This window comes from Dermacentor albipictus, chromosome 7 (genome assembly GCF_038994185.2).
Source record: "Dermacentor albipictus isolate Rhodes 1998 colony chromosome 7, USDA_Dalb.pri_finalv2, whole genome shotgun sequence".
Classification (NCBI taxonomy): domain Eukaryota; kingdom Metazoa; phylum Arthropoda; class Arachnida; order Ixodida; family Ixodidae; genus Dermacentor; species Dermacentor albipictus.
Genome location: NC_091827.1, coordinates 97,688,273 through 97,713,996, shown reverse-complemented (window position 1 = coordinate 97,713,996; position 25,724 = coordinate 97,688,273). Strand labels below are relative to the sequence as shown.

The window sequence follows — 25,724 nt, the reverse complement described above, 5'->3', positions numbered from 1 at the left end:
CGGTACGATTGAGGGGGCAATTATTGATACGTAGAATTATATCATTAAGTGGAGGAGTATTATTTCGGGAATGGAATACCATACATTTAGTTTTAATAGGATTAGTGGTAAGCTTCTTAGCAGTAAACCAATCAGCAATTTTGACTAGTTCAGTATTCATTTTATTTCTGTGTCTGAATTATTTTCTCCAGTTATATTAAGGGTGGTGTGGTCAGCATGCATGAGCATTTCGGCAGTGGTTAGTACTTGTGGTAAGTCATTTATGTATAGGAAGTAAAGCAATTGACCTAATACCGAACCTTGTGGCACACCTGTTCGTATGAACTGAAAAGAAGAGGTAATGTTGTTAGTGATTACCATTTGTTGACGACCTTTAAGGTAACTCTCTATGAAATGCCATATATTGTTGCGCAAGACATATTTATGTAACTGATAGAGTAAGAGTTTGTGGTCTACGGTATCAAATAATTTTTGAAGTAAAAAAAAACTGCTACAGTGATCTTGTTCTCTTGAAGGGCGGTATTTAAAGTTTCACTCAGTGTGAGCAGTGCTGTGTTTGTAGAACGCATTGCTCGGAACCTATGTTCACGCGGACATAATACGTGATATTGGTTCAAAAATAAATGCATGTGTCCTGCGATTTTTGCAAAAGTATTGTTAAGAACACTCAGTGCAGATACCGGGTGGTAGCAAGAAGGGTCGGACCTGTCCCCCTCCTTATTAGTAGGGGTAACTCTGGCTATTTTAAATGTCGATGGATATTTTTCACACCGTAGTGAGGGGTTGAATAGATCGCATAATATGTGTCTGAATGCATCAATATTATCTTTTATAACACGCGCTGGAGTCTCATCCAGGCCCGATGCTTTAGTGATTATCAGCTTACTCATAATAGACAGAATTTCATAACGCTCTATAATATTGATAACGAAACTATTGGTCGTGGTAATAGGTTAATAAGAAGCTTTGTTAGGACGAGGCAGTGTTTTAGCCACTGATGGACCAACATTTGTAAAGTAAGTGTTGAAGTCATTGACAGTATTCTCAGTGACATCATCAGGTATAATTCTTACGTTGCGAGTAAGTCCAAATGCTTCGTTCGTTATTTGCCAAGTTTTCCTGGAATTACCAGCAGCTTTTTGAATAAGGTTGGAGTAACATTATTTTTTACATTTACGCGACATAGTTACAGATATATTACGGGCAGTTTTGTCCTCAATTATAAGATGGGCATTATGCTTATCACGTTTACATTTATGATACCAATAGTTTTTTGCGTTAAGATCATTTACTAAATTCATGGTCATCCAGGGGCAAATTGGTAGCTCGCATGTACGCCTATTGATGATTGTTTTAGAGTTTTTAACGGAGTCTGTAACAACAATAAATAAATTAGTAACTTCTTGGTCTACGTCGCCACGCTAAACCTCGTGCCAGGTTATTGAAAGTAAAAAAGTTACGAGCCTTTGAATAATCAATTCTGTAAGCTGTTCTGTCGCCAGCATGGCATACCATAGACGCTTGTTCTAACGTGGGAAAGGTTGCTGTGAGATTGATGACAAGCTCGTAAGAAACGCGTGCTGTTATATCAGTAGAAATAAGAGTGAACACTTGATCTAAAATTGTATCTGATGTGCCAGTCACCTGCGTAGGCATAGTGATTAAATTACGAAAATTATATGATTTTATTACGTAAGTACATTCCTTGTGGCTAGCGCTCAAGATATCAATGTTTATATCGCCTAGAATCAGAACCTCAGTACGGCCAGTCCTTGTCAAGTCTGAAAGAATTTCCTCAAGTTTGTCAAGAAAACAGCTAGTGACTGTGTTTGGTGGCCGATAAATCGCACCGCGAACAACAAAGGATTCGATCTGTAGAAAGAGTGCTTCAATATACGTTATGAAGCATGTGAATTCAGATTGTTTAGTTGAGTTAGTTTAGTTGAATTCAGTTTAGTTTAGCTTATATCAGAAATAACTATTTTTCTTCTTTCGAGCAAATCATGCATAATCAGTCTGTACACCTCATATCAGATGGGGAGGTATCACGGTTTTCGTGACGTCGCGTGACAGATACGTGAAGTGGGGGGTGGTCCAAAAAAGTTTTTCACCAGTCGCGGAGGGCTGATAGCAGAATTGGAATAGAAAGGTTTGGAATAGCTTTACGTTATAGCGCCCATGATGTTTGAATAATGGTGCAAATGTGTGTTTAGGCAGGAAGCCTACATTTCTTTTTTTTTTTTTGAGTCGCTTAGGACACACTGACACAGGAGATTCCGGCGCCTGTACCGACGCAAAATCCAATTCTCCGGCGCAGGGATCCGCAGAAAGGGCCTTTTCACACCGATCGATTCCAGGCGTAACTTTGTCGCCGCTGCCACTGGAATCGCTCTCCGCAGACCAATCAGAACACGAATCAGTAGAGCAGGCAGGACCCACCACCGCCGTGGTATTCGTCTGTTCTTCGACAAATACCCCCGCGCATCTTGATCCACAGCCGAAAGCCTGCTTGCGAGCAGTTTCAGTTGTACAGCTTCTTCTCAGAGATGAGATTTGCGAATCAGTCGAAAAAAAAGCGCGCCAACCAGAGGCGCCCGGTGAGAAAGTGTAGTGTGTGGGACATCCTGGATACCCCGTGGGGCACATAAGATGGCGCATACATGGCAGATGGCACTAGTGGTAAAAAATTGAGCACTCTTGTTTCTTTCTTTTTTTGCGTTGTCTCGAGAGTTCCAGTGGGCGCGTTCGGCAAGCAGTGGGAACGATGCGGCGTTGCAGCGGCAGCGTCTCCTGGAGAAGCGAAGAAGTGGACCTGGGGTCTGACCACAGCGTGGTCGGCATCACGATCCGAGGCTCCCGATATCGGGCTGTGCTGGGGACGGCGCGGATCACGGATTGGGACAAGATGAGAAAGTGTACCCAAAAACAAGAAGAGGCGTCCGAGGAAGAATCGGGACAAGCTGAAACACAAAGGACCTACACCGAATGGGCGAGGGAACAGAAGAAGGCTCTCGATAAATTTACCAAAGAAATCGCAACGATGTCGCAGACACCGTACGTGGACGCCAGACTGACCCACATGTGGGCGGCCCGACACTCGTTAACGCGGCGGTGGAAACGTCAGAGACACAACAGAAAGCTGGCCAAGCGCATAGCGGTCTTGAACAAACAGATCGCCGAGCACGCGGCCAAACTATGTAAGGAAAATTGGCTGAAGACCTGCGACGGCCTGCAGGGCAAGCTCTCGACGTGGAAGACGTGGTGTCTCTTGAGGCATCTGATTGACCCGCTGAGTAGCAAAACTGCGACCAATCGCAACCTCACCACAGTATTGAACACGTACAAGGGAGACGGCCGCAGGCTCCTGGAAGACCTGAAGGCCAAGTACTTAAAGACAGAGAAGGGCCAGTACCCGGTGCCCGAGAGGTACGAAGGACCCAACAACGAAGAACTGGACCGGCCGTTTACCATGACGGAACTGTGGACAGCGATAGATGACAGTAACAAGAGAAGTGCACCTGGCAGGGACGCCATAACTTACAAATTACTCGGTAACATGAGCGGTACAGCGGCCAGCAGCCTCCTAGAGCACATTAACGAAGCCTGGGAGAGCTCGAAGTTGCCGAAGGAATGGAAGGACGCCGAGGTCCGCTTTATTCCAAAGCCCGGCAAGGCCCTCGCGATAGACAACATGCGGCCCATCTCTCTCACATCCTGCGTGGGGAAGGTGATGGAGCGCATGGTCCTTCGCCGGCTGCAGAAGCACCTCGAAGAAACGGATCAGATGCCAGAGACGATGTACGGCTTCAGGCAACATCTCAGCACCCAAGACGTGATGATCCAACTCCACGAAGCCGGCAACGAGGCACGCGCCGCGCGGGATACTCGCCCTCGACCTGAAGGGAGCGTTTGACAACGTGTCCCACGCGAGCGTGTTGCAGAATCTAAACAAAACCCGATGTGGCCGAAAGACATTTGGCTACATAAAAGATTTTCTGTCAAACTGAACGGCGACCATCAGGATAGGGGAGGAGAAGTCGGACCCTGTCGAACTCGGCGATAGGGGCACCCCTCAGGGATCGGTCTTGTCGCCCCTGCTCTTCAATCTGGCCCTGCTGCCCCTGCCCGATCTACTCAAGCAAATTGAAGGCGTGGACCACGCGTTCTACGCCGACGATATTACGGTGTGGACGGCCCGAGCCGGATCCGATGCCTGGATGGAGAAAGTCTTGCAGCGGGCGGCAACGACCGTGCATGAGTACGCAAACTCGTGCGGACTGAGCTGCGCTCCCCAGAAATCAGAGCTGCTCATTATCCAACCGGGAAAATCCAAGAAGGAGCTGCCGCCGAACGTGACTATCACCATCGCCGGTAGTACCATCAAGCCAACACAGCAGATTAGAATTCTCGGCCTACTACTTCAGAGCGACGGGAAGGCACAGGCCGTCATCACAAAGATCAAGACTTCAACCGAACAGATACTTGGTATGATTCGGAGGGTATCTAATAGGAACCGAGGCCTTAAAGAGGACGATGCCATGCGCCTGGTACGCGCGTTCGTCGTGTCGCGGGTTACCTACGCCGCACCGTATCTCCAGCTGACGAAGGCGAATAGGGACACCCTAAACACAATGCTTCGTAAGGCAACGAAACAAGCACTGGGCATGCCTATCTACTCGTCCACTCAAAAACTGCTAGACATGGGCGCCCACAACACGGTGGAGGAGCTCATCGAAGCCCACCTCTCTAATCAGAGAATCCGGCTCAGTCACACGGAACACCGACGAGTGGTCCTACGCAAAATAGGATGGCAGATCGACCCGGTACCCATCAAGACGGCCCTTCCGGAAGACTGGAAAACGATCATTCAGACGAAACCCCTTCCCCGGAACATGACGCCGGGCAAGGACGACGAAAGGCGCACCGCGCGAGCTAAAGCACTAGCCCGGAAGCTGGAAGAGAACCCCAGGGTCCTCTACGCGGACGCCTCGCTCCGGAAACACAGTGACCGTGCAGCGGTGGTGGTTACATCAAAAGACAGGCTGATCGTCAGCGCGTGCCTGAAGACAACAGACCCCGCAGTAGCCGAAGAAGCGGCCGTGGCCCTCGCACTCGCACAGCCGAGTGTGAACACCGTAGTCACAGACTCAAAGACTGCCTACAGAAGCATCCGCAGGGGGGTAATCTCCTCCGCGGCCCGAGCCATTCTAGACAAGCACAAGCCTCCGGGAAGAGCCATAGAGCTCGTGTGGGTCCCGGCTCACTCGCAGGTAGCAGGCAACACCATCGCCGACTACCATGCCCGAGAAATGTCAATCCGGGCCGAGCACGAGCCGGCAGTGCTACCGCACCCGGTTACCAGCTTTTGGGACATTACCCGGATGTACCGAGAGGAAAGGTGCAGACTGCCAGAACCGCACCCCAAACTAACTAGGCAACAACAGACGATCCTGCGTCGAGCGCAGGCGGGATCGCTTGCGCATCCCGTACTGATGAACCACATGTACCCTGCGGAACACGATATGTTCTGTCCTTTTTGCAGAAGAGAAAAGGGCACCCTGCCGCACGTCTTGGCAGAGTGCACAGAACTCAAGACCCCCCCTCCTCCCCTTCCCACCAACGCCCCCAATCCCCAACTCCTTGAGCGATGGGAGACCTTGTTATCCAGCCCCGCCCTACCGATTCAGCTCGCACTGACGGAGAGGGGCTAGGAGCTGCTGGAAACATATGGGTCCCGTAACTAGGGAACCACCCCGTCTGGTGCCTGCGTGCACCACCGATTTATTTCGGGCCCAGCAAATGTTGCTTCATCATCATCCAGCGGCAGGAAATTTTCGGTTGATGTAGGCTCCGAATGTGCCAGTGTTAACTTGGAATTCCTATGCAACAGAATTGCACAGTATAAGTAATACCCGAACACGCATTATTCGACTGTTGCCAATGCACCAGTGGCTGCATTTGGGAAAATGTTTAACGCATGTGTTCCCTTATAATTAAAAAAAATTACATAGATGGCAATTGCAAGGAGCAGCAAGAAATAACTGAAAAACACGATGGCTGATTAGTTTCAGTTTCTTTTTTTTAGATTTTACACATGCCATATTTACTTAGCTGCTATGGCGTTGAACTGTGAAGCATGTGGTCGCGCGTTCGATTCCCGACTGCGATGTCCGGATCTCAATTGAGGACGTCATGCGACACCTCCCATATACTTACATTTAGCATCCAACCATGGCATCTTTCACAACCATATAAAGGTGCTGTCATGTAGTATCCAATAATTAAATTGTCTAATGTTTTATTTGCTATAACAATTTAGGGAATGTCCAGTTGAATTTTCGCTGTCCCCACAACGTTCTGTATAAAGCCGAAGTGCTATAAGGTCTTTTCCCGCCTCACACCCTGTATGTTGTCGGTGTGAGGGAAAGCGTAAAGAGTCCGGCAAGAAGGATGGTGGCTTGATGTACGCCGTCATAAGGTCACGTGACCGAACGCCTGCAGGGAACGGGAAGGAGGTAAGCGCGGTGATGTGTTCAAGCTCACGCCAAGGAGAGCGAGCTTGCATGTATCCTCGTTTAGGCCAACCATTGCTGTGTTCCGCGTGGCTGAGCGCATACGCGGGATGAGTGCCCCATTTGGTCGGCCATGTGAGGTGGTTGCAGAAGAGTAGGCGAGCCGAGGCGGCTGGTAGTATCGCGTGCGCTGTCCTCTCGCACGCCCAGTGTTGCAAGTCACCTAATGTTATTTTTCGAAGACGGGTAGAAGCATGATTCATGACGAAGCCATTCTGCGCCGCTTCCGGTGCACTTGATGGCACCAGCATTGTCGGAGAGTGGTCGTAGTCATCGTGCGAGATTTCTTCAGGTATCTTTGTGAGCGCTGGACAAATGCTTGTGAATTTAGTTAGTATGCAAACGTTTACTTCAGTTTATTCATTGATAAAACAACAAACTTCGTGCATTTCTATGCTACTTACCTGTTGCACTCAATTGCTTTGCCTGTAGGGAGAAACTCGACGTGTTTTGAGCGACATGTTCTTGGAGCACAAAATATCTGGCAAACGAAAGATTCGCAGCGAAGTTAGAGCAGACAGGAAAGAAGGCGCTATATTCACGACGGATTCCTAATGCTCGAAGCTCCCTACATGTGCAGTGCTCAGCGATCGAAATGCGATACTCGGACAACATAGACGCCAGTACTTTCTTGCGCCACCGCTGGGCACTGGTAACATTGAGATGACGCATGTTTATGTGACGTGAGAGCGAGAATCTTTTTGATGCATCGTAACTGCATTCGACCTCCTCAGCGATGAACCAGCGAACACCGGTGGCACGAAAAGTGCCAATATCGGAATGTCGCGTTCCAATCACTGAGCACTATACATGGCGCACAGACACTCTACACCAGGCACTGGCAAATAACAAAGGACATGTCATCTTGTATGCGACAAACCTTGCCAGTTCATTTCCGTATCATATAACGAAACAGATAGTTGACTATTGGACACCGAGTTGAATATGATATTTCTTTAGCAGTTCGTGCGTGGTTTTGTCCATGCTCCTTCACAAGGTTCTCACCTCATGCAAACGTGACTCACGGGAATACAATCTGCAATGAACAAAGGATGCACGCTCTTATTCTTTTTAATATCGTTGGCGTGCTCCCTCATTTGATTTTTTCGTTAATCACAAAAGCGCAGATAGTGATCCACTGAAGTGATTGAGACAGTTTTTCTGGTGGCTTAAGAATCACTAACCAAAACCATAAAAGCGCTGTGATGAACAAGCGGAGTGCCCACAGCAGCAGCATCGTCAGTGACACAAAGAAGTGGCTGACGCTGAAGTTGGAAGACAGTGTGCAGCCCACAGGCATCACTGAACTTTAATTGTTCAATTATTATCTTGATATTACTCTAGGTGCTTGTTAGTGTGCCAAGTACTCATCCTGGAATTACCTACGCGTTCTCTACGGCTCCCTATGTTCTATGATATGACCACGCCCTACCTCCAGCAGCACTCTTCAACTGCTCTAGACTGCCTCACCAGGGTGACCCTGTATTCTTCAGTGGTAGTGATACTGTGACGTTGAGCACTAGCTCTCGTCACATGAGAGGGCAAGTGCTCACAACAAATGGGACGAGGCCACTGAACTGAGCAACGCAATTTTTTTCATTGCGGAGGTGATTAACTTGTGGCGGAAAGACCGCGAGAGTGACTTTTCGACCGGGTTCACTTTCAAGACCACCTTAATTTCAGTGCCTCGCTGTACTAGATTTCAGCGCCGAACACTGTTTGCGCGAGCCGGTATATTTATTTATTTATTTATTTATTTATTTATTTATTTATTATACCCTCAGGGCCAAAGGCATTACAGAGGGGAGTGGGTAATACAGGTTACAAAGACAATAAATACAATACAGTGAATTTTGTTAAGACATAATTTCAACATTCTCCAAAACAAACAAAGGTTGTTAGTGCATCACGAAATCGTTGATTATCCTCAATGGCTGCAATATCGGGAGGGAGGCGGTTCCATTCGACAGATGTCTGGGGAAGGTATGACTGAAAACAAGTTTTAGTTTTGCAATTTTGGATGCCAACCTTGTGCCGGTGATCAGTGCGATTGGAGATGTATTCCGGTGGTGTAATAAGATCGTCATGTAGCGTGACGTGATGATATACCGTGTGAAATAGAGTGAGGCGACTGATTTTCCGACGGGATTTTAAAGATGGGAGAGAAAGGTTAGTTTTCATGGCTGTGATACTTGCAGTACGGTTGTAATTTGAAAAAATGAAGCGAACGGAGTTATTTTGTATAAGTTCAAGAGAATATATAAGATTTTCATGCCCAGGGTCCCATATAGATGACGCGTATTCAAGTTTAGGTCTTATTAGTGATTTATAAAGTAGGAGTTTTAAGGACGAAGGAGCAGAAGAGAAGTTGCGACGTAAATACCCTAACATGCGATTAGCGTTATTAGTAACGTATTCAGTATGGGCATTCCATGTTAAGTTTCGTGATATATGTACGCCTAGATATTTATATGATGTGACGGAATCAAGAGGAATGCCATTAAGACAATAAGAAGAAGGGGGAGTGTTAGAGCAGCGAGAAACACGCATGACCTTACATTTGTTAATATTTAATTCCATTTTCCAAGTTTTACACCAGTTAGAGACCAAATTAAGGTCGGTCTGGAGAGTATTAATGTCGTTAAGGTTACGTATTTCGCGGAAAATTACACAGTCGTCAGCAAAAAGGTGGCTGGCAGAAGATAGGGTGGACGGAAGGTCATTAATATAAATTAAGAATAGAAGGGGTCCGAGGACGGATCCTTGTGGTACACCAGATAGTACGTTAGTAAGCGGTGAGGTTGAGCCATTAGTGAAAACAAACTGCCTGCGGTTGAGAAGGAAAGATTGAATCCATCTAAAGACATGTGGATCAAGATTAAGATGACTTAATTTATAAAGCAACAATTGATGGCATACTTTGTCAAAAGCTTTCGCGAAATCTAAAAAGATGCAATCCGCGAAAGATGACTGGTCAAGAATGCGCTGCAATTCATCAGTGAATGAGAGTAGCTGCGTTTCGCAGGAGTATGTTTGACGGAAACCATGTTGCGTAGAAGAAAAAAAACAGTTATCATCAAGAAAGGTGGCGATGTGTTTGAAAATTATATGTTCTAGTAATTTGCAGCATGTGCTAGTGAGTGAAATTGGACGATAATTTTGAGGCAAGTGCTTATTACCGGATTTGTGAAGTGGGACCACCTTCCCGATTTTCCAGTCGTTAGGGAGGCTTGATGAATCAAGTGACTGCTGGAACAGTTTTGTTAATATAATTGAACTATAAGCGCGGGTACCTTTTAGGGATTTACAACTAATTTTATCACACCCCGGAGATGAATCGTGCTTCAAAGACTCGATTAATTTAGCAATGCCAGGAGCATCAATAGTTATTGGTGACATAATGGAAAATCTGGGATGCGGCATATCTGGAAGATGAACTGTCGTGCTAGAGGAGAAGCTTTCAGTGAATGTTCTATTCAGTATGGTAGCACAGAGGTTATTTGGGATTATGTTGCCGGAGGTATCTTGCAATGTAATTAAGGGGTCGTGTACAGGGTGTATAATGCGCCAGAACTTTTTAACATTTGTTTTCAAAATAGATGGTAAAGTAGAAGACAAGAAATTGTTTTTTGCAAGTTTCAGGGTTCTTACGTATGTGTCGGAAGCAGTCTTGTATGTCGACCATCGCTCAATAGAAGGTGAAAGTTTAGCAAGACGGAACAAACGTTTCTTTTTGTTAGACAGTCGCCTGATGTATGAATTGTACCAGGGTGCTTGAGGGTTAGAGGTGACGATGCGCTTAGGAATATATTTTTCTGATAGTTGGTGAACCTTCGTTTTGAACAGTAGCCAATTTTCTTCGACAGAGCGGGTATCGAAATTAAAAAGAAAATGATCAATAAATGTAGATAGTTCATTATTAATAGCGGCAAAGTTAGCCCGTTTGTAATCTAGGATAGTTTTCTTTATTTTATTCGCTTTAGGACGTGACGTATTAATGACGAAATTGAGCAGAAGATGATCACTGATACCTGGCAGATATGTTAGATCTGTAGCTAGCTCTCGATTTGTGGTTAGGATTAAATCTAGAGTATTTGCAGTACTTGTTACAGTCCCAGTGGCTTGCGTTACCAACTGTGTTAGCGAAAACAATGTACATAGATCCAAGAATTCTTTAGCTTGGGACAAGGGGGGCGATGAATAAGGTGGATGAGCAGTCCACAAGATACTTGGAAAGTTAAAGTCTCCGAGTATAAAGAGTGGTGATGTAGGATAGCGTATGCGAACCAAGTTTAAAGCATCATGGAATTCGTTAGCAAATGTGGGCGAATAGGATGGAAGGCGGTAGCATACACCAATGATTATTTTCAGATGATCGATGACTACCAAAGCGAAAACTAGCTCCAAGTCGCTGCAGATTTGAATGCATGTAGAAGGAACATCTTTTGAAATGGCAAGCAGAACACCACCGCCACGTCTTGCCGTCCTATCGGAACGATACATCGAGTAAAGATGAGCGTCGTGAAAGATTTCAAAATCAGACACGTGCGTTGGGAGCCAGGTTTCTGTTAGTGCAATAATGTGAGGTGTACATGTATCAATGACGGAAGATAAGTTAGTGTGTTTATTAAGAACGCTTCTGACGTTGGTATAGGTGAGCCAGGTGAGTTGGAGCCAGGTGAGTCCTTTACTAGTTACGCCGAGGACGTTCTCAACCTTAGAAACCGCGGTTTGGCTTCAATGTCTCATTCGTGGAGTCAGGAAAATTATGGGAGGCACTGATGATATTTTTGAAATGTGGCACGCAAAGGACACGAACAGTGTAGCAAAGCACATCGATCTGTCAGGGTTAGGAGGAGCTGCACAAATAGCGTGCCCTGACTCGTCATATTGTCTCGAACGGCGAGAACTCTGCGTGCCTGACTGTCCTCTCTTATCCAGCAGCACTGCTTAGGCACATCAAGGCATTTGTGCGAAAGAAACTTGCTCCTCAGGTCTCACTGGTGCCTTTTGGTGAGAAGAATAAAAATGTGTTGTTTCCTATACGGCAGACATTGTCGAATACTGACTGAAAGCTTACAATTATCATCGAAAAGGAAGGTGTACAATCAGTGCGTTTCCCAGGGCTGAAATATGGGGCACAGACGCGGAGACTGACAAAGAAGCTTGAGAACAAGTTAGCGACCACGCAAAGAGCGATGGAACAAAGATTGCTAGACATAACTTTGAAACAGAAAGAGAGCGGTGTGGATTAGAGAGCAAACGGGTATAAACGATATTCAAATTGGCATCAAGAGAACAAACGGTAGTTGGGCAGGTCATGTAATGCACCAGTTAGATGACCGTTGGATCATTAGGGTTATAGAATGGCTACAAAGAGAAGGAAAACGCAGTCGAGGACGGCCGAAGAATAGGTGGAACGATGAAATTCGGAAAATCGCAGGCGCTAGTTGGAATCGGTTGGCGCAAGACAGGTTTAATTGGATATCGCACCGAGAGGCCTTCGTCGTTGCAGTGGACATAAAACAGGGTGATAATGGCTATTATTATTATTGTTATAATTATGATGATGATGATGAGCCACATTCCCGACCTACATGATTCGTGCCTTCGCCTGTTCGGCACAAGAGTGAAGAGAAGATTACCGTGGCTCTACCAGGGACTCGTAAGCTTACTCTGTGTGACAGCGGCGACACTGCCGCTTACAGGCATGGCCTTCCGAACAACAAATGCACAGGGCATTCAGCCGGTAGCAGCTTGTACGGCTCGTATGGTAATCGAAGACGTTTTGTACACAATTGAGTTTATAGTACGGCAGAGTGTAGGTTTGGGCCAGTTGGTGATTCATGGTTTCGAAAGTTACCGCAAGGAACACACGACACGAAGAAAGGGACAACACGAAGTGGTAGTTCTGTTCCTTTCTTCATCTCGTGTGTTCCTTGCGGTCCCCTCCTAAATCACAAATTATTTTACAGCCCTCCTGCTTACACTACATCATCCTTGATAGCGACTTGCTTTCATGACACAAAACGGCTGGGTTGAGGTCGAACACTTTGCGCAAGATATCTTTTGACGATTCTAGAGGCCCACTCACAGAATAGGTCACTGCGGAATTGACCCGCCTGCCCCCACACACCGCTGTTAACCCTTCAGACGCTTTGTACACAATTGTGTGCTGCAAGATGGTGCATCAACAGCAAAAGCACTGATGAAAGTAATGCTATTTAAAATGTGTCGCATACATCTTTACACACTTATGATTGGAATAGTGCTGCAATTTTTAATGACGGGGAGAATGTTTTAGCAAAATGAGTGGGAAGGTGGATGGTTGGGTGTTTTTCCCCGCTGTCAGCATGTTGTATGCAGCGGATTCCTTCCTTTCATTGCTTTTCACAATGTCATGTACCTGGCATACCTTTGAAGTGGCTGTATAAGGGCTTTTCAAGCTTTTCAAAAGACGAAATAGATTATTTTGTTATATTTGATGTCCCTGTATTGAATTCTTGCATGGAGTTCACATTCTGTAAACCTAACAGAACTCACTAAACAATTGAAAATTCTTATTCTTTTCTGCAGCTGTACACTTTTTGTGATACTGAAGAAGCAAGAATGTGGTAAAAGCAAGTTTTCAGCCGAAGGGATAAAGTGACGTCTGAAAGGGTTAATTTACCTGTGTCGTACGACTGCCTATTTTACGCAACTGTTTCCTTCGCCCTTCTGAGTCATTCCTAGCTAGAAAGATTATTGGTGCCGTTCACAAATTTTGACTTTTGACCTGCGGGCTGATATTAGTAAACATTTTATGTGCAACCTTCTTTACCCTACGCTCACATTTCTTCGCGGTGTCTCGGCTGTGTCGAAGTCATCGAATCCACCGGCATCGTTGACTCGGCAGACAGCTCTTCCCTCGGAGACCTGAGCGCTTTTTCTGCCTCAAACGTGCGTTCATTTAACTGGCGTCTTCAGTCAATAGATTACTTACGACGTTACCGCGGTTTAGCCCCTGCTGCCTCTCGCTATCCTCAGTCGATTTCACTCGTCTTTCCACCAAAACCACCCTCATTTCATATGCGCGTCAATTGCAAAGCACCGCGTGGACACGCGTTCTCATTTGCGGCTATGGCGATGACAATTCACTATTTCTCGGACTGAGCGTCGTGTGATTAGTGAGCATGCCGACGACATGCTTCTACCTCAAATTGTAAAGCCCCCTCACAATCTTTACATCTCCCATGAGGTGCTTATTTCAAAATAAAGATTGCTCTATTTGTTTTGTTTTGACAGTTGCCGTAATAAGGAAAGACAAAAATATTTATACCATCAACCGTATATTGATGACGCCTTTGTGGCGTCTTGGGTAGGAGGGTCTAAATTCTTTTCGCCATACGATTGCGCTCCGCATACTGACATGTGCTAATACCTGATGCCGACCGCCTAAAGCAAGATTTATATCTGTCGACTGAGTTAATTATGATGCCGGTAAGATTTTGCAATGAACACACCCCATTTGAGCCAAAAATGAACACTGTTCTCCGTGGCTTACAATGGCGAAGGTGTCTATGCTCCCGCGAAGACGATATTGTTGCGCTGACTTCAGAGTTCACGACGTCTCTTGGCAGCCTTACACGTGTACTGGCGTGCGTAACCTATTCCGCGCTTCAATTGAAATTCAAGAAATGCCAGCGTGCCGCTTGGCAAGTAGTGATGCTCTGCCCCGTCGAGTCCACACGCAGTATACATCCTGACCATGTGAAAATATGCGCCGTTACTCACTTTCCCAGAGGCAAATCTTGAAGAACTTCGCGCTTTTGTTAGGCTGTGCTCGTTTCTTCGCTGATCCATCTCATGGGTAATAAAGCCCTCTACCACAACTTCTGCGTGGATTCAGTAACATGGATTCAGTAGACTCCTGCCGGGAACGAGACGTTCACGACTTTCCAATGTCTCCCAGCCTCGTCCCCCATCTTGCGTCACTTCAACCCTACAGCCCCTATACAGACACATACAGACACAGAGTCACATACAGGCACAAATGACGTAGACCTCTACTCCGACCTGACCTACCGGAAACCTGGCTACGTGAAATATGTTGGGGCGTACGCCAGCCGCGGTATGACTATAGTCGAAACCAACTACGGTGTCACAGAAAAATCATGAGCCATTCCACTCTGTAGAGGTGCATGACAAGCGAAGCGATTTAGCATACGACACAGGTGATGAAGAGTTTTAAACAAAGGTACGAACTCATTTACCTTGATTTTCCTTTACATTCGCGTGGACCACTGGACCAGAGGAGCTGGAGGAAACGAAACGTCGTAGCCCACGGCACCGCCACCACGGGGAGCGGAAGGAAAGTATATACGCAAGCGCTTGGAACGCCGACAAAGAGAGGATGGTGTGAATGTACACATAGCTGACGCGGGCCGAAGTGTAGTACACGTTCTGACCAGCTAATTATCTTATACCGTTTCTATTTGAAACCACAATATTAAACTTACTTTTGCAAGAAGGCGGTGTGCTTGAAGCCTGCTTCACCTCCCCCGCTGGTCGGCCCGGTATTGCACTATTTCTGGTATCGGTACATGGCTAATACGCACGCAGAAGAAAAATGCACGGAAGCCAAGCCATAAAGAGCTTCGCTGTAGAACAATAACTATATATCGTCCGGGCTCTTACAAAGCTTCGTCGCTGCTTGTAAGGCCGCCCTTTCCACATGATAAGAGATCATCACGCACTTTCCTGGACCTCGACTTTGTGAAACGGATCAGGAGGCCTTGCTAGATGGGCACTTGCCCCTTAAGTGTTGGACATCAATGTCGTATACTCTTTCGGATGAAAATATGCGGGCACCGATGCTGTCTCATATTCTCATACTCCGACGTTAACTGTGTAATTTCTCTCGCCTATAGACAGTGACAACATACCTTATGAGCACAGCCACGAACCCTGGATAGCTTCCCTCCTCGACCTTTTCTCCGGCTTGCGGACACTACCGTCCTCCAAAGCATTCAACCGATGAGCCATTTATTTCACTATTCGCCACCAACTACTCTATTGGTGCAGCTACGCCTCCGACAGCCAAAAAAATACCATGCAACCTGCATTCAAAAATCTGCTCGTCTTTCCAAGTCGACCGTCAGCGCGCACATGGCGGAGTCCTTAAAAGCTATCAACGCCATCGGTAGCGCTACTGCTGGAGAGGAAAGTTTACGTTCTTTCGCAAGTTAGTTGGCTGGTAAGCAGACCGCCAATGTCGGAAATATTCGCCATACCATGGACCATACCAGGGACTGACCATGTCTGGTCAGTCGCTTGCGAACCTCTTCGCCGACCCAGCCAAGCATTCAACTGCGTGGGTCTTGATTTCTAGGCGCCGTTTGCTCTAACATCTGGCGGTAGCCGATGGGTCATCGTCATCGTTAATCATTTTACATAGTACGCGGAAAGAGCTGCTCTCCCTGCTAACACGGCACACGATGTCACCTCAATCTTGCTATACGCTGGTTTATTCTCCCTCATGCGCTTCCTCGTGAGCTCCTCAGCGACAGAGGGCGAGTTTTTCTGTTTGAGGTTGTCGAGGCCCTCCTCGCTCAGTGTCACATTATTAATCATCACTATGCTACTACCACAGCACGTCGCCCTCCGACCAATGGGCTCGCTGGGCAACTTTATCGTGCAATATGCTTGCCATGCATGTCGCCCTAGGTGAACCAAATTGGAACTTCATTTTTCCACTGGTTACTTTTACCTAGAACACCACCACCTAGGCAATTATACAACGTTCTCGTTATTTTTTGCCTAAGTCTGCCTCTCGTCGCATACCATGAACAAATACCGACCTGTCGCCCGAATATTTCATAATGTACATCAGGGTCCACAAATACTGTGATACCGTAGAATGCCGACAGTTAAAATGCGGTTTTACCGCCTCTGGAAACAAGCGCTACAGAAAGGTCCATGATGCCCACGCTCTGCCACCTGTTTACTCTCCCGGAGATTTAGTCTGGCTGACAGTTTCCAACCACCCTGCTCACCTCTCTTCACAACGTAGACCCCAGTAAGAAGGACCATAGAAGATTTGTCAACTTAGGTTGCTGGAGAACTGCAGCATCGAAACCCTGACGCCCTTTCTGCACTTTATCACTGCACACGCAGCAATATTTTCGTAGACTAATTAGCATTGTTCATAGACAATAATTACTTGTTTCCACAGATTGAGTCGCCAGGATGGCCTATTTTCCTACCGGGGGCGATTGTGATGAAGAACAGGAGCGCCAACAGACACTGCATTTCCAATGCCACAAGGATGAGGCTGACGCGTCAGTTAGCAGATAGCACGTTGCCTGCAGCTATTGCTCCACTATAAGTATTTATTATATCTCGTCAAACTGCAAACACCTTGTGGAGCATTGATCTTCCAGAGTAAATCATTAAATCCGAATGGAACTCTCAGGGCAGGACGGGTATCTAGAGTTGGAAGTCCAGTGCTTATACATGTGCTTTTTTTCTGCGTTCGTGGCTTGGCTTGTTAGAACACTGTCAGTGACTCAAATATGTCCAGCTGAATGTGTTGTTGGAATGTAATATGATGAATGTGTGGTGCGATGAAATCAGAAAATTCGCCGATGCTTGTTGGAATTGGTTGGCGCAGGATAGGGGTAATCGGAGATAGCAGGGAGAGGCCTTCGTCCTTGCAGTGTACCTAAAATAGGCTGATGATGATGATGATGACGACGACGAATATGTGGAATGGCCTAACGCAGGCAGAGTAATGTGGTTCCTATAATACTAAAGCTTGAGTATAATTAATGAGAATGTCTTGAACGCGTGGCTTATTGCATTGTTGGCAACTCCTGACCAAGTTGTTTTCCTCTATTTGACTTGAATTCTCATGAAGCGAAACACAGCCGATACACATAGCGATGTTTGAACATGTTATGATTGTTACGCAGGATCGTCCTACCCATAATTATAGCTGTGGCCATTGTAGGCGTCATCGCAGCCATCATCTTTACCATGGTCGTACGTGGACACCGCGTCTTCAAGCAGCCCTATGTGGGAGGCACCGGAGTGGCAAGCGGCACGATTATGCCAGTGAAGACCAACACTTCGTCCATGGTTCCATAAAAGGCTATTGCGCGTGAAGCTTTGCCCCAATACCATACATTGTAGCACTGCAGAAAAGAGTGGACGTCAGACTGTTTTTCGTGATGTTTCTCTAATGCATCTGTGATGTTTACTTGCATTTCGCCAAAGTAATGAGGAAATTTTATTGAAACGCAGGGATGCTTATTCTGAACAAGATAATTGTTCACCTCTTGTTTAACGCCTCCACTCTTTAAAAGACCGAAGCAGTTACTACCTAATATTATACTATTTGCTACCTTAGTGTAATTGCAGTAAGTAACGATTTTGGCTAGTGAGTAAGACTCACTAGCCAAAACCAAAAAAGTGCTGTGATTAACAAGCGGAGTGCCCACAGCAGCAGCATCGTCAGTGAAACAAAGTGGCTGACGCTGAGGTTGGAAGACAGTGTGCAGCCCACAGGCATCACTGAACTATAATTGCTCAATTATTATCTGGATATTATTCTAGGTGCTTGTTAGTGTGCCAAGTACTCATCCTGGAATTACCCACTCGTTCTCTACGGCTCCCTATGCTCTGTGATATCACCACGCCCTGCCTCCAGCCGCACTCTTCAACTGCTCTAGACTGCCTCACCAAGGTGACCCTGTAGTCTTCAGTGGTAGTGAGGACTGTTACGTTGAGGACTAGCTCTCGTCTAGTGAGAGGGCAAGTGCTCAAAAGAAATTGGACGAGGCCACTGGACTGACCAACGCATTTTTTTTTCATTACGGAGGTGATTAACCTGTGGCAGAAAGACCGCGAGGGTGACTTTTCGACCTGGCTCACTTTCAAGCCCACCTTAATTTCAGTGCCTCGCTGTACTAGAGCTGCGCGCCGAACACTGTTTGCGCGAGCCGGTATAGCAGCCAAGTGAGTCATTTACTAGTTAGGCCGAGGACGTTCTCAACCTCCGAAACCGCGGTTTGGCTTCAATGTCTCATTCGTGGAAATCAGGAAAAGCATGGGAGGCACTGATGATATTTTTCAAATGTGGCACGCAAAGGACACGAACAGATGTAGCGTAGAACATCGATCAATGTCAGGGCTAGGAGGAGCTACACAAACAGCGTGCCCTGACTCGTCATATTGTCTCGAACGGCGAGAACTCTGGGTGTCTGACTGTCCTCTCTTATCCACAAGCACTGCTTACGCACATCAAGGCATTTGTGCGCAAGGAACTTGCTCCTCAGCTCTTACTGGTGCCTTTTGGTCAGAAGAATAAAAATGGGTTGTTTCCCATGGCAGACATTGTCAAATCTTGACTGAAAGCTTACAATTATCATTGAAAAGGAAGGTGTACAATCAGTGCAGCTTCCCAGTGCTGACATATGGGGCGCAGACGTAGAAACTGACAAAGAAGCTTGAGAACAAGTTAAAGACCATGGAAAGAGCGATGGAACGAAGATTGCTAGGCATAACGTTGAAACAGAAAAAGCGCCATTTGGATTAGAGAGCAAACGGGTACAGACGATATTCTAATTGACATCAAGAGAACAAAATGGAGCTGGGCAGGTCATGTAATGCGCCAGTTAGATGACCGTTGGACCATTATGGTTACAGAATGGCTACCAAGATAAGGGAAACGCAGTCGAGGACGGCCGAAGACTAGGTGGAACGATGAAATTAGGAAAATAGCAGGCGCTAGCTGGAATCGGTTGGCGCAAGTCAGGTTTAATTGGAGATCGCACCGAGAGGCCTTCGTCGTTGCAGTGAACATAGAACAGGGTGATAATGACTGTTATTCTTATTATAATTATAATGAGGATGGTGAGCCACATTCGCGAGCTACATGATTCGTGCCTTCTCCTGTTCGGCACAAGAGTGAAGAGAAGATTACCGAGGCTCTACCAGGGATTCGTAAGCTTACTCTGTGTGGCATCGGCGACGCTACCGCTTACAGGCATGACCTTCCGAACAAAAACTGCACAGGGTATTCAGCCGTTAGCAGTTTGTACGGCTCGTATGGTACTTGAAGACGTTTTGTACACAAATGAGTTTATTATACGGTAGAGTGTGGGCTTGGGCCAGCTGGTCATTCATGGTTTCGAAAGTTACCGCAAGGAACACACGAGATGAAGAAAGGGACAACAGGAAGCGGTAGTTCTGTCCCTTTCTTCATCCGTGTGTTCCTTGCGGTAACCTCCTAAATCAGAAATTATGTTACAACCCTCCTGCTCAGACTACATCATCCTTGATAGCGACTTGCTTTCATGACACAAAACGGCTGGGTTGAGGTCGAACACTTTCCTTTACGCAAGATATCTTTTGACGATTCTAGAGGCCCACTCACAGAATAGGTCACTGCGGAATTGACCCGCCTACCCCCACACACCGTTGTTAATTTACCTGTGTCGTACGACAGCCTATTTTACGCAACTGTTTCCTTCGCCCTTCTGAGTCATTCCTAGCTAGAAAGATTATTGGTGCCGTTCACGAATTTTGACTTTTGACCTGCGGGCTGATATTAGTAAACATTTTATGCGCAACCTTCTTTACCCTACGCTCACATTTCTTCGCGGTGTCTCGGCTGTGTCGAAGTCATCGAATCCACCGGCATCGTTGACGTGGCAGACAGCTCTTCCCTTGGAGACCTGAGCGCTTTTTCTGCTTCAAACGTGCGTTTATTTCACAGGCGTCTTCAGTCAATATATTACTTACGACGTTACAGGGGTTTACCCCCTGCTGCCTCTCGCTATCCTCAGTCGATTTCGCTCGTCTTTCGACCAAAACCACCCTCATTTCATATGCACGTCAACTGTAAAGCACCGCGTGGAGACGCGTTCTCATTTGCGGCTATGGCGACGACTATTCTATATTTCTCGGAGTGAGCGTCGTGTGATTAGTGAGCATGCCGACGACATGCTTCTACCTCAAATTGTAAAGCCCCCTCACAATCTTTGCATCTCCCATGAGGTGCTTTCTTAAAAATAAAGATTGCTCTATTTGTTTTGTTTTGGCAGTTGCCGTAATAAGGAAAGACAAAAATATTTATACCATCAACCGTATATTGATGACGCCTTTTTGGCGTAGGAGGGTCTAAATTCTTTTCGCCATACGATTGCGCTCCGCATACTTACATGTTCTATAAGCTGATGCCGACCGCCTAAAGCAACGTTTATATCTCTCGACTTAGTTGATTGTGATGCCGGTAAGATTTTGCAATGAACACACCCCATTTGAGTCAAAAATGGACACTGTTCTGCGTGGCTTACAATGGCGAAGGTATCTGTGCTCCCGCGAAGGCGATATTGTTGCGCTTACTCCAGAGTTCACGACTTCTCTTGGCAGCCTTACACGTGTACTGGCGTGCGTAACCTATTCCGCGCTTCAATAGAAATTGAAGAAATGCCAACGTGCCGCTTGGCAAGTAGCGATGCTCTGCGCCGTGGTGTCCACACGCAGTGTACATCCTTACCATGTGAAAATATGCGCCGTTACTCACTTTCCCAGAGACAAATCTTGAAGAACTTCGCGCTTTTGTTAGGCTGTGCTCGTTTCTTCGCTGATGTATTATCCATTTCATGGGCAATAAAGCCCTCTACCACCACTTCTGCATGGATCCAGTAACCTGTCATTATAGACTCCTGCCGGGAACGAGACGTTCACGACTTTGCAACGTCTCGCAGCCTCGTCCCCCATCTTGCGTCACTTCAACCCTACAACCCCTATAGAGTCACATACAGACGCAAATGACGTAGACCTCTACTCCGACCTGACCCACCGGGAACCTGGCTACATGGAATATGTTGGGGCGTATGCCAGCCACGGTATGACTATAGTCGAAACCAACTACGGTGTCACAGAAAAATCATGAGCCATTCCACTCTGTAGAGGTGCATGACAAGCGAAGTGATTTAGCATACGACACAGGTGACGAACAGTTTTAAACAAAGCTACGAACTCATTTACCGTGATTTTTCTATACATTCGCGTGGACCACTGGACCAGATGAGCTGGAGGAAACGAAACGCCGTAACCAATGGCACCGCCACCACAGGGAGCGGAAGGAAAGTAGATACGCAAGCGCTTGGAACGCCGACAAAGAGAGGATGGTGTGAATGTAGACATAGCTGACGCGCGCCGAAGTGTAGTACACGTTCTGACCAGCTGAATATGTTATACCATTTCTATTTGAAACCACGATAATAAATTTACTTTTGCAAGAAGGCGGTGTGCTTGAAGCCTGCTTCACCTCCACCGCTGGTCAGCCCGGTGTTGCACTATTTCTGGTATCGGCACATGGCTATTACGCACGCAGAAGAAAAATGCACGGAAGCCAAGCCATAAAGAGCTTCACTGTAGAACAATAACTATATATCGTGCGGGCTCTTACAAAGCTTCGTCGCTGCTTGTAAGGCCACCCTTTCCACATGGTAAGAGATCATCACGCACTTTCCTGGACCTCGACTTTGTGAAACGGATCAGGAGGCCTTGCTAGATGGGCACTTGTCCCTTAAGTGTTCGACATCAATGGACTGATTGTCCATCAATGTCAATGTCAACATCAATGTCGTATACTCTTTCGGATGAAAATATGCGGTCACCGATTCTGTCTCATATTCCCCTGTGCAGTGCGACGTTAATTGTGTAATTCCTCTCGCCTATAGGCACTGACAACATACCTTATGAGCACAGCCACGATCCCTGGATAGCTTCCCTCTTCGACCTTTTCTCCGGCTTGCGGACACTACCGTCCTCCAAGGCATTCTACCGACGAGCCATTCATTTCACTATTCGCCACCAACTACTCTATCGGCGCAGCTGTGGCTCCGACAGACAAAAAAATACCATGCAACCTGCATTCCAAAAGCTGCTCGTCTTTCCAAGTCGACCGTCAGCGCGTACATGGCGGAGTCCTTCAAAGCTATCAACGCCTTCGGTAGCGCTACTGTTGGAGAGGAAAGTTTGCGTTCTTCCGCAAGTTAGTTGGCTTGAAGCAGACCGCCAATGTCGGAAATATTCTCCTCGATGTCTGGTCAGTCACTTTCGAATCTCTTCGCCGACCCAGCCAAGCATTCAACTGCGTGGGTCTTGATTTCTAGGCGCCGTTTCCTCTAACATCTGCCGGTAGCCGATGGGTCATCGTCCTCGTTGATCATTTTACATAGTACGCGGAAAGAGCGGCTCTCCCTGCTAACACGGCACACGATGTCACCTCATTCTTGCTATACGCTGGTTTATTCTTCGTCATGCGCTTCCTCGTGATCTCCTCAGCGACAGAGGGCGAATTTTTCTCTTTGAGGTTGTCGAGGCCCTCCTCGCTCAGTGCCACATTATTAATCATCACTATGCTACTACCACAGCACGTCGCCCTCCGACCAATGGGCTCGCTGGGCAACTTTATCGTGCAATATGCTTGCCATGCATGTCGCCGTTGGTGAACCAAATTGGAACTTCATTTTTCCATTGGTTACTTCTACCTAGAACACCACCACCTTGGCAATTATACAACTTTCTCGTTATTTTTTGCCTATGTCTGCCTCCCGTCGCATACCATGAACAAATACCGACCTGTCGCCCGAATATTTCATAATATACATCAGGGTCCACAAATAATGTGATGCCGTAGAATGCCGACAGTTAAAATGCGGTTTTACCGCCACCGAAAACAAGCGCTACAGAAAGGTCCATGATGCCCACGCTCTGCCACCTGTTTACTCTCCCGGAGATTTAGTCTGGCTGACAGTTTCCAACCACCCTGCTCACCTCTCTTCGCAACGTAGACCCCAGTAAGAAAGACTATAGAAGATTTGTCAACTTAGGTTGCTGGAGAACTGCAGCATCGAAACCCTGACGCCCTTTCTGCACTTTATCACTGCACACGCAGCAATATTTTCGTAGACTAATTAGCATTATTCATAGACCATAATTACTTCTTTCCACAGATTGAGTCGCCAGGATGGCCTATTTTCCTACCGGGGGCGATTGTGATGAACAACAGGAGCGCCAACAGACACTGGATTTCCAATGCCACAAGGATGAAGCTGACGCCTCAGTTAGCAGATAGCACGTTGCCTGCAGCTATTGCTCCACTATAAGTATTCATTATATCTCGTCAAACTGCAAACACCTCGTGGTGTATTGATCTTCCAGAGTAAATCATTAAGTCCGAACGGAACTCTTAGGGCAGGACGGGTATCCAGAGTTGGAAGTCCAGTGCTTATACATGTGCTTTTTTTTCTGCGTTTGTGCTTTGGCTTGTTCGAACACTGTCAGTGGCTCAAACATGTCCAGCTGAATGTGTTGTTGGAATGTAATATGATGAATGTGTGGTGCGGTGAAATCAGAAAATTGGCCGATGCTTGTTGGAATCGGTTGGCGCAGGATAGGGGTAATCGGAGATCGCAGGGAGAGGCCTTCGTCCTTCCAGTGTGCCTAAAATAGGCTGATGATGATGATGATGATGACGACGATGAATATGTGGAATGGCCTAACGCAGGCAGAGTAGACTGGTTCCTATAACAGTAAAGCTTGAGTATAATTAATGAGAATGCCTTGAACGCGTGGCTTATTGCATTGTTGGCAACTCCTGACCAAGTTGTTTTCCTCTATTTGACTTGGATTCTCATGAAGCGAAACACAGCCGTTACACATAGCGATGTTTGAACATGTTATGATTGTTACGCAGGATCGTCCTACCCATAATTATAGCGGTGGCCATTGTAGGCGTCATCGCAGCCATCATCTTTACCATGGTCGTACGTGGACACCGCGTCTTCAAGCAGCCCTATGTGGGAGGCACCGGAGTGGCAAGCGGCACGATTATGCCAGTGAAGACCAACACTTCGTCCTTGGTTCCATAAAAGGCTATTGCGCGTGAAGCTTTGCCCCAATACCATACATTGTAGCATTGCAGACAAGAGTGGACGTCAGACTGTTTTTTGTGATGTTTCTCTAATGCATCTGTGATGTTTACTCGCATTTCGCCAAAGTAATGAGAAAACTTTATCGAAACGCAGGGATGCTTATTCTGAACAAGATAATTGTTCACCTGTTGTTTAGCGCCTCCACTCTTTAAAAGACCGAAGCAGTTACTACCTAGTATTATACTATTTGCTACCTTAGTGTAATTGCAGTAGGTAACGATAGTGTCTCTAACATTATTTCAATTCATTCATAGTATATACAGTGAAGGCCCGAACGTATTACACAAGGGGGGTAAAAAGTACAGGTAAGCACAACGGGTTTCCAGAAGGCAAAAAATAAACACAAGTGATGACAGTACTCATACTAGAATAAGTATGTATTCATGCATGAAACTATGTTCTTAACACATACTAAATACATTTGCTGAATAAACAAGGTAGGTCGCAACTACTGATAAGTCTCTGCTACCAATTTCAAACGCAGTTAAGACCAACTGGGGCAAAGCTTTAGTCTATAACGCATATATCCGACCCAATGCGGAATACACCACAGCTGATCCGAAATGCGCAGCAGATGTGAGCACCTTCATATTAGATGGTGCTAACTGTGCTTGGAATTGGTAGACGCGGCACAGTAGTAAGTGTGACTAATGCGACCACCTACTTAAGAAATCCTATTGACTATATCGTTACAAAATACAGCTATATTAAGGTAACAAATGCTGTGATACAATGCAGGAACTACTACAATATTTTACTCGAAGTATGTACATATTTTCATCAGTGAACTTATCCATGCGTATTTCCGAAGCTTACAAAGTGCAGGTATGCATACATACTAAAAAAAAGCAAGTTCCCCCACTCGCTATAGTACGACCAACCTGCACCTCCAAAACTTCGAAGCGGTATAACGGAGTTCTCACACCCTTCTGAAATGGGCCGGTTGGTGTTGCCCGAAATCCCAAAAAGACTTTGCAAACACACTATCACTATATACAGTGCAATGTCTTTGCTACACTCGGCCGTTTAGGTGCTCGCTTCGATATATGTGAGATTACGATATTCAGGCTTTTCTCTGCGTCGAACACGATGTTGCTGCATGCTGCTTCGGCCCTACAAATGCCGGCGTGTGGCGGCCCGTTCCGACTGTCTCAAGTAA

At 46.4% G+C, this 25,724-nt stretch overlaps 1 protein-coding gene and 2 pseudogenes across 1 annotated transcript in view; all 3 read left to right on the top strand.

Annotated features, from left to right (window-relative positions):
• The window catches only part of LOC135916848 (cyclic nucleotide-gated channel beta-1-like), a 35,786-nt gene extending 11,195 nt beyond the window's left edge, over nt 1–24,591 (top strand). Inside the window, exon 5 of the mRNA XM_065450275.2 lies at nt 24,328–24,591. Within this exon, the coding sequence (XP_065306347.2) occupies nt 24,328–24,502 (175 nt within the window). The 3' untranslated portion in view covers nt 24,503–24,591. The remainder of the gene's footprint in view (nt 1–24,327) is intronic.
• LOC135916866 (U2 spliceosomal RNA) lies at nt 14,982–15,161 on the top strand (annotated as a pseudogene).
• Nucleotides 21,766–21,945, top strand: LOC135916867 (U2 spliceosomal RNA; annotated as a pseudogene).
• Nucleotides 24,592–25,724: the final 1,133 nt, after the last annotated feature.